Consider the following 10378-nt stretch of genomic DNA (forward strand, 5'->3'; position numbering starts at 1 on the left):
CTAGTATTATATAATTATATCTTTTATATTTATTGATTACAGTTTGCATGTTTTCATGTAATTCATTAACAAAAACCCTGAGTGGTCAGGATAGGGATCTCGGTTTTAAAAACAAGGGTACTTAGAGTGATTGAGTTGACCAAGGTATTACAATAAAATAGTTATATTTCTACACCAAAACAATTTTCTAATACGCAGGGAAATGTGTTTAAATTTGAAGGAACTCTGTGTATGTGCATTCATATTTATTGATATGATATAATCTACACTAATAAAAGAGAAACATGCAAATTGACCGTACCTCTGCTACGCCCACAAGCCACTCCCACCAGCCAATCAGGAGCAAGTATGCAAATTAACTCAACCAAGATGGCTGTGGCCATGGAGCGAGCAGGAGGCTTGGGTTGCCCCTGGAGATGGATGAAGACAAGCTTCCCACCCGCCCTCGCTGGCCCTGGCCTCCACTCAATTATAGAAGATAAATTTCAATTATAGAAGATAAATAAATCCCAGATACCAGGGCCTCCACTTGGGTCGTCGGGGGGCGTGGCTGGCCTGCAAACCACCACAGGGCCTTCGCCCAGTCTGCCCCACACTGCTAGGGAACCCCCACCATGATCCCGGACACCCTTCAGGGCAAACCAGCTGGACCCCACCCATGCATCAGGCCTCTATTCTATTTAATAAAAGAGTAATATGCAAATTGTCCATCACTCCAACACACAAGATGGCTGCCCCCATGTGGACACAAGATGGTGGCCACAAGATGGCCAGCAGGGGAGGGCAGTTGGAAGGGACCAGGCCTGCAAGGGAGGACAGTTGGGTGTGATCAAGCCTGCAGGGGAGGGCAGTTAGGGGTGACCAGGCCTGCAGGGGAGGGTAGTTAGGGGCAATCAGGCTGGCAGAGGAGCAATTAGGCATCAATCAGGCTGGTAGGGGAGTGGTTAGGTGGTGATCAGGCTGGCAGGCAGAAGTGGTTAGGGGCAATCAGGAAGGCAGACAGGTGAGCAATTGGGAGCCAGCAGTCCTGGATTGTGAGAGGAATGTCCAATTCCCCTTTTAGGCCTGATCCTACCGGGATCGGGTCTAAATGGGCAGTCGGACATCCCTCGAGGGGTCCCAGATTGGAGAGGGTGCAGGCTGGGCTGAGGGACACACACCCCCATGCACAAATTTCATGCACCGGGCCTCTAGTATAATATAATACAATATGACATTATACATTATAACCAGGCTAAACTATCCTCCGTTGTTTTATTAACTTATCATTTGTAACTTGTAGTGTTATCTCCCCTCTTTTAACTATTCCTTGCTGGGTTTTTGTAGTGTGTGAAGAGTCTTGCTCTGAGTGACTAGTGAGAGCCCAGTGCTGGTGAATAATAGTGAATTGATCAGGGAAGCTCTACAGCCAAATTAAAGTGATTGCATTCTCTTTTTATTCTTTTCTGAAATCTTTACCTTTCATTGTAAGGAAATTATGAAAGTGAATTAATATGTTAGCAATTAAATGTGACTTTATATCCTTAGCCCCAATAAGAACAAAACAGATTTTGCCCTCCCGATACTTATAGTAGAAAGGGAGAAGGTAAAAAAAAAAAAAAAGGGAATTAACAAATTATAACTGAATGTGCTAAGACTGTTCATAGAGGGATTCCCAAGGTTTTATAGGAGCCCAGAAGAGGGAACAGGCAAATCCAAAAGTTAACAGGTAACATAACATTTGATATACATCTCAAGGTGAGTGATTTAAGCATCAAAGAAGGTGGGATAAGACATTTTAAGTGAAAGAAACATGGTTAGAAGCTGAAAATTAGAAAGGTATTATGAAATGTTCTTGGGTAAAGAGTACTTTGTTTTAGCTAGAGTTTAAAGTGTGTGTGTTGATGGGAAGGTTGAAGGAATGGAATAGGATGAGTATGCAAATTAGAATGTGTACAGACCTCACTTTTTTAGGAAAGGAACTTCTACCTCATCCTCCTTTTCTCTCTACATACTTGGACATACTCATAGCCACAGTGTCTCCATAAAGATAGCTCCAAGTAAAATGTGCAAGGAAGATATAGACATTTTGTCCAGCTGTGTAACTTCCCAAGTGGTTTCCAGTGTTGGGTATTGGATGGACTTACTCTGTTTCCCAGCATGCTTTACTTTCTACATAGGGAGACTGAAACTTATAGCCTGCAGGCTTGGAAAACCTGCTCAGCTGAGGAATGTGGCAGTGCAGGCATGAAACCAGGTCTCTTTACCCAGTGTAAACAGGAAGCAAGGGATGGTTGTAATAAGGAAAACTGAGACTCTGGGCAGTGGACTGCTGGCAGACAGCACCTGAAGCAAACCAGGTGCCCAGTCACTCAGCTGGTAAATAATAGTTGTAAAGTCAAAAACATTCAACAATCCCCACCCAACACACACACACACAACACACACACACACACACACACACACACACACACACACACACACACACGCACTGCTATACCTTATTCTACCAACACACAGTTCCTATGTAATCGGAGTTGTTAAAATTTGACCCCATGTTTTTGAGACTGGAATAAAAGAAGGAGGCAGGGGTGGGTGTATAAAAGCTTTTAGAGAAAAGTATGTGGCTGGTGGCACTCATATCAGATGACACTGTGTTTTTGTCACACAGATTGAGTTCGGGTGCTTGAAACACTCAAAAGCCAGCTTGGGGACTTGGCCTTTTATCTGCCTCTCCTTCAGTGTACTGCTTGTTCTGTCTTCCAGGCCCCTCCTTCTTTTAGAGGGTTCATAGAAATGACTACAAATAAAGTGCATCTGGCTCTTTGTCAAGTTCACTGAGTATAAAATAGTGTCATCTTTTTCTTTACAGCACTTAGATTCTGAGGCCACAAAGGATTCTCATGCAATGAAGCTTATGATGAGGACTGGGGAGGCACTTAGTAATCTCATTTGAAAAACATTTCTTAATGTATAAAAAGGCATCTTGACTATCCAGAGGGTGCTGGTAATGGAAATGTTGAGGTGAATTGTACTGTGGTATTTAGGAAATCATAATTTGATGATGGTGATGATGATGATGATGATGACGACAATGGTTTATTGACAATGTTTATTGGTTATTAGCTGTAGGCTTCCTTTATGGCCGCCCTTTGCAATATGATTCCAAATTCCAGCCTCATCGCATTTTACTTCTCCAACCCTTCTTGAAATGCATGAGCATGTGTGTACACACACAAAGAGCTTATATACAAACCCTTTATTTAAGTTAGTTTAATCCTTACAAATTATAAGTTTGATCCTATTAGTAGCCTTATTTTATAGAAAAGATACTATAAAATTCAGAGAAGGGCTATAAAAATTAACACAGCTAGTTATTGTTATATTTGCAACTTAAGACCAGATCTATTTAATTTCAATACTCACATTACATCATGCTATACTTTCTTTAGTTTAGTGGTTCTCAACAGGGGATGATTTTGCCCCCAGGGGACATTGGACAATGTGTGTAGACAATTTTGGTTGTCATACCTGGGGTGGGGTGCTATTGGGATCTAGTGAGTGGAGAGTAAGGATGCTTCTTAACTTTCTAAAATATAGTATCCTCTCCTTAAGCAAAGAGTTATCTGGCCCTAAATAGCAATGGTCTCAAAGTAGAGAAACCTTGGTTTAGTTGTATAGACAGACAGACATCCTTGTTATCCTAGTTCTTAGAAAACTGAATTAAATATTTGAGTGGAGGTATAAGTGTAATATAATAGAATAAAATATAACTTTTGTCTTGACTATGTGGGAAGGCATTGTGGGCGAGATAGCATTTAAGCTTGGTTTTTATGATGAATAGAAATGTGGGCACTATAGATGTTGTGGATGGAATAGTCAGAGCTAGAGGTTCCTAGGCAAGCTTAGTACTCTATTTTCTTAAGAGACAAAAGCCATTTTAAAATAAAATCTTATTTAGACCCCAAATATATAAAACTAATAAAAATAGAGCAGGTCTAATTGATTTTATTGTAGGAACTTAAGCAGGTTACCTGCTTGGCTTCTTTTCTTCCACACCCTCTCCCCAAACCCTCAGGAATTTCTGTCCCAACGTTATTAATAAGATAACTTCCTTTCTTCTAAAAATAATCCTGGTTTTATGATAAACTATATTGTCATCCACTATATGAGTTTCTAAGGAATGTGGTTTGAAAATTATTGAGTCTGATTTTTTTTCTCTCTACCTTTAGAAAATAAGGAACATAAATTCTTACCTAAACATTAGAATTTTATTACTATTAATAACAGTGTTTTATAGCAAAGAGGACTTTAAGATTTAAGTTAGGTTACCTGAGTCCAAGACCTTGCTCAGCTGCTTTCTAACTATTTGGCATTAGATGAATTTCTAGAACTCTTGGGCCCTCAGTTTACCTATTAAATTCTTTTGCACTGTCCCCAGTGCTGAGCATATTTTCCAACAAAAGTTCATTGAATTTGTTTATTTCTAACCCCTACCCTTTATCCTATCTTGTTTAGGCTATTAACTTCACTTATGAATATATTGTTATTGACTTCTGGATCTATAATTATTACTATGGAATTTTTAACTATAGACATGGATGTTTCATCTGCATATGTCTTCATGCTCTAGGCTCAAGTATCCAGCTGGCTATTGTAAATCTCTAAAAGGCTTACTTGTTAAACACTTCAAAAACACATCTAAAACAGAACCCTTGAGCACTCACCACCTCCAACCCCTACTCCCACAGGCTTCTCCAACTCAGTAATGATAATACCACCTACACAATAGATCAGACCAAAATGCTAGATGTCATCTTTGATTCCTCTGTTCTCTCTTCACCTCCTGTATTCAATGATATCAGCAAGTACTATGGCTCTACCTTGAAGAATATTCCCAATTCAACCAGTTCTCATGTTCTCAACTGTTATCTGGTCTAACCCACTATCATCTCTTGCCTGGACTACCGAAGTGACCTCCAAACTCATATTTCTGCTTCCATTCTTTACCCTACTAGCAATTTCTTCAAACAGCAGCCAGAATTATTTTTAAAGAACACACATACATGCAACATTAAACTTGTCCTTAAAATCACTTCAATCCGAAGTCCTTAATATGGCCCACAAGATTGTTCATGCCCAGTGCTCTTACCCCTTCTTTTGGTTACTGTAACCTAGTCTTACAGGACATTTCTGTGTTCCTTAAGTGAACTAAACTCATTGCTACCTCACAGCCTTTGCAGTGCTGTTATTTTCTTCCTAGAACACCTTCTCTAAATAATCACCTCTTTTTTTTTTATATCATTTGGACCTCAGTTTAAGTTTTGCTGCCTCAGAAAGACTTGCCCTGAACATAATATGTAAAGTTTTCCTCAATCACATTGCTACTTATCTCTTTATCACATTTTATTTTCTTCCTAAAATTTATGAAAATCACTTGTATCTACTTTTATTTTTTTGTCTCATACCACAAGAATATAAGTCCCATGAGAGCAGGACTCTTGGTTGTCTACTCACAGCACAGAGAACATGCCTGGAGAATAGTGTAGGTGCTTCATCAATATTTTTTGAATAATTTTAGATACCCTTTCAACTTGTAGTGACACACAGAGTTAGTTTACAGCACAGATGGAAATAATTAATGTACACACAAAATTAAAGCAACTAAAACAAAATGACACTGGCTAAACTTACATAGCTGGTAAGTAAACTGAAAAATTACATATTATTTTTGACATTAAGAAGCAAAGTTTTGCCTGTGGAAAGTTAGTTCTAATAGAGTTGAACGCAAAAGTAAGATAGCTAAAATCAAACTCAGGAAAGTAATATTAAAAATAATATCAGAAGAAAACTTATAGTGACTAAATTTGAAATGGACAAAAATAAAGATCTTGTAAAAGTTACAAAGAAAATAATTCATTCAGAGGAAATTTTTAGATGAAAAGTAGAAATTAAAATGGAAAAAAAATCTAGAAAGTGTTTCACTGATCTGGATGGAAAATTATTCAGTGAACTCATTTCAATTGTCTGGGTTTACTCTGAAAATCCACAGATATTGGTTTACTCTAGCAAACTCTATATTGTCTTACCATCAGTGACTAACTTTTTTTCTGATATTATCTTATAAAAACGGAACTTAATTCAAACTGAGGCTCTAAAAAGGGAAGTGAAATTACAATCTGTCACACAGCTAGCAAATTACAAGTTTCATTTGCATAGCTTTTTTCCTCACTCAGGTGTGAGGTCAACTAGTAATAATAGGTACATCCTAAATGTTGGTGTTTTTTGTTTGTTTGTTTGTTTGATTGTTTTTTGTAAGGAAACTAAATCTAATATGGAGAAATGGTTTGTCCAAGAGCAATTTGTTATAAAATTAAGAAATTTGGATAAAACCATATAGAAAATTAGGTTATGGTGGGACTATAGGCATATCCTTTTTTATTTCATCATCACTCCTATTTTAGTTCTTTAAAGCAAAGATTGACCTCCTGATGGAGAAATGGGAAGAACAATTTATATAGTATGCTTAATAATTTGAATTGATATTAGAATATACTCTAAGACTTTTAATATAGATTAGTGATCCAGTTACCTAGGAAATAGATTTGGGTTTCATTGTGAGTAGGCCCTATTCCAAATATATATTTATTTAACTATGATCCAGAAAGTGAGTGACTTTGGCTAAGCCATTTTCCTATATAAGAATTGGTTTCTAACATGGAAATGATGATACCTTCTGTTATGTATCTGACAGCTTTATATTGGAATCACATGCTGGATATAAAAAAGCTTATCGGAAATACAAAGATAAAAGCTTTCTCAATCCATTTTCTTTATATTTCTGTTTAGAATGCTTCCTGAATAACCCTCCTATTCACTCAACTGGACTTGGCTTGATCAAAGAAATAATTTCTTTTCACACTCACTTTACTAAAAGTTAATAGTAGGCTGATCTAGTAATTCAAATGTCTTTGTTAAGAATTCATCTTGCTTGATGTCTTAGTTCTTTCACCTCTGTTTGCTTCATTCTTAGTTAGGTTCTCACTATGTCTGGCAAAAACGGCCATCAATACCAACAGATTAGTATTCTATCAGTTTCTCAGTCACATTGCTCATGTGGCCATACCTGAACTAATCTTTGTAACTAGAGGAATGGATTTCTCTGAGAGATTAGGCCTGTCATTGCTAAAGTCAGCCCCACCTAAACTACTTGCACTAAAGAGAAGAGAGTGGTTCACCAAAGGAAAATTGAAATATTCTTACTAGTATTAGAAGAAGAATCTCAAATGGTGGAAAGAATGCTGGGTTGGAAAAACTACAGCTGTCAAGTAGGCCCTCCCTAACCTTATTTCACTAATTGAAATCCTATTAACACTTAAAGGATTGTCTTAAGCATCACTTTTTTCAGTCTTTCCTGACTCTAACCATGTATGAATTCTCCCTCTTTTGTGTTTCTTTAGCATATTCTGCTTCTCTTTTGTTATTTGTTTTTGTGAAACTTGTATAATAATTGCAAGTTTATTTTTTAGATTATTATTGTATCACTTGTTTAAGGGCAGAGACTATATCTTCTTTGTTTTTACATCTTGAGAAGCACCCAACAGGTATCTGATTCATAATAGACTATCAGCAAATATGGGTTAAACTGACTTCTTTTTTTAAAAAATATATTTTATTGATTTTTAACAGAGAGGAAGGGAGAAGGGATAGAGAGCTAGAAACATCTATGAGAGAGAAACATCGACCAGCTGCCTCTTGCACACCCCCCACCGGGGATGTGCCCGCAACCAATGTACATGCCCTTGACTGGAATTGAACCTGGGATCCTTCAGTCCACATACCAATGCTCTATCCACTGAGCCAAACCGGTTTCGGCTTAAACTGACTTCTTAATGTTGCACAAATTATCCTATATAATAAAAGGCTAATATGCAAATTGTCCTCTCAACTTGGAGTTCAACCAGGAGTTCAACCGGAAGTTAGAACAGGGGGCAGGGCCAGCCTGCCAACCTCCCACAGTCCCTCCCCCCAGCTGGCCCTGCCCAATCGGCCCTGATTGGGCCAGGCCTGCTGGACCCCACTGTATAAGAATTTGTGCACCGGGCCTCTAGTGAATAATAAAAATAAACAAGATAAGGTAGATGATTTTATGTACATAATTTATTAAGTGATTAATTACTTAGTGATAAATTAATGATTAATTTACTAAAAGACTAACAGAAGCAACATTAACAATTCTGAGAAATGATTCTTGTTTAAGAAGTAAGAATCACTGTAGCTCCCAAGAGTGGTCAACTTTGATAAGAACTGTTTGGGCGGGGATTTGTCTGGACCTAATCTGCATTCACTAACTTTGTGCCTTCTTTTCCTCTTCAGCTGTCTGGGTTCATGTCTAAGCTTGTTCCAGCTATCCAGAATGCCCTGAAGAGTTCAAGTGGATCTGGAGGAGGAAAAGGACTGATGGTGTTAACTGAACCCATTTTGATTGAGACCTACATGGGACTGATGTCATTCATTGGAAACCGCAACAAACTTGGCTATTCCCTTGCCCGTGGGAGTATTGGTTTTTGAAACTCTTTTTGATGTATAAGTATATCATTCATAGATATACCATTATTGAAGATTCTGGTTCAGCCCACCATATTTTTGGACTGAAATAATTAACTACTTTTAAATAGTATTACATGATTTTAAATATTTAGAATCTTAGAAAATCTAAAATCTTGATTAGACTGATGGAGGTGCCCTTCAGATCTTATGTAAGGATAATCAAGTTTCCTAAAACCAGAAAATAAATTTTCCTAAACCCATTAAATAATGTTATCAAATGAATATCTGATCATAAACTCAGGGCAGACTCTCTGGGTCCTTGTTCCTCTATCCTCTAAATGAAGGCATTTTCTAGGCCTTGATCTTTAGCCCTCTGATCCTGATCTTCTCTCTCATTGGGGTACTCTGTATTATATTAACTACCCTTCTTATGAGAGTGACTTCTGAATCCACATTTGCATCCCTGATATTTCTTCAAGATTCAGTTTTGCATTTGTGTCTGCTGATCATCTGTATCACTGTTCCAATGGCCTCTCACATTCAACATCTTTAAATGCCTGGATTTCTCTGTGGCATTTTCATGGACCCAGTCATTATTCTTGAAATCCATGAGTTTTGATTTCTTTAAACGCCTTGCCAAATACATTCCGTATAGTATCTGTCTTAGTCAGTTTGGGCCGCTATAACAAAATACCACAAATTGGGTGGCTTATAAACAACTGAAATTTATTTGTCACAGTTCTAGAGGCTGGAATTCTGAGATCAAGATGCCAGCATGGTCAGTTGAGTGACTCTCCTGAGGTTGCAGACTTCATTATATATCCTCACATGGTAAATGGGCAAAGGTGTCCTCTTGTGCTTCTTTTATGAGAGCATTAATATCATTCACAAGGGCTCTGCCCTCATGACCTAATCACTGCCTACTGGCCCCACATCGGGCTTTAAGACTTCAACATATGAAATTTGGGGTGGGGGATGGGACACAAACATTCAGGCCATAAAAGTACCACATCTGTATGTGGCTTAGCATTATACCCCAATTCCCAGATGTCAGACTGTTTATTCTTCTTTAAAAATTGTACATACACTTCTCCTTTCCATTCCCACAGGTATATTATTAGATAAACATTTTTACAATTTTAAATTCTGCTCACTTGGAGAATGGCCACAGTCTGTTGTTTTTTTAATAGGTCATAGCCTTTTAATTGGGGTCCTCACTCGGAGGCTTCTTCTGATCCAATCTGCTCTTCGTTGCCAGATTCCTAAAGCACAATTTGATCATAGCAGTCCCTGCTCAAGAATTTTCAATGGCTCATTTCTGTTTGCAGTTTTTTGTTCAAACTTTTTTTTTTTAATAGCAGGACCTTTTGTTCTAATGGGTGTCCATATGTAAAACAGAAGTAGGGCCACAATGATTAAAGTTAGAAGTGGTAATGCCACTGGTCTCCTTCTTTTGGGGCCTCAGAGGGGGGTCCCTGTGGAATGTTTATGGATCCCAAAGGGTTTTGAGGTGCATCCTAACTCATTCTGTTTCCATTGTTGCTCTTCCTTTTATTTCCTCTTTGTATTTTCTTGACTTATGTCTCATTTTGAACAATCTGAGAGATTATCTCATCTTTTCTCAATTCTTCAAGTTTCTTGTATTTTTCAAAATTCCAATTTTACCTTATTTTTAATTTATTTTGAATGTTGAACACCATATACATTATTATAATCAGCTTTTTGCCTGTCCCAAGACTCAAAGTTGAGAAAACTTGGTAGGTATTCAAATAAAAAAATTCAGGCATATTTTGTGTGTGTGTTTTGCTTATGTGATATCTATTTTTTAAGTCTTTGAAAAACTTACTTC

At 37.7% G+C, this 10378-nt stretch overlaps 1 protein-coding gene across 1 annotated transcript in view; it reads left to right on the forward strand.

Moving 5' to 3' along the window:
- The window catches only part of TPRG1 (tumor protein p63 regulated 1), a 220360-nt gene extending 211142 nt beyond the window's left edge, over positions 1-9218 (forward strand). Inside the window, exon 6 of the mRNA XM_079766616.1 lies at positions 8356-9218. Coding sequence (XP_079622742.1) covers positions 8356-8550 — 195 coding nt within the window. The 3' untranslated portion in view covers positions 8551-9218. The remainder of the gene's footprint in view (positions 1-8355) is intronic.
- The last annotated feature ends 1160 nt before the right edge of the window (positions 9219-10378 follow it).

Source organism: Cnephaeus nilssonii, assembly GCF_951640355.1.
Source record: "Cnephaeus nilssonii genome assembly, chromosome: 3".
In the NCBI taxonomy this organism is placed as follows: domain Eukaryota; kingdom Metazoa; phylum Chordata; class Mammalia; order Chiroptera; family Vespertilionidae; genus Cnephaeus; species Cnephaeus nilssonii.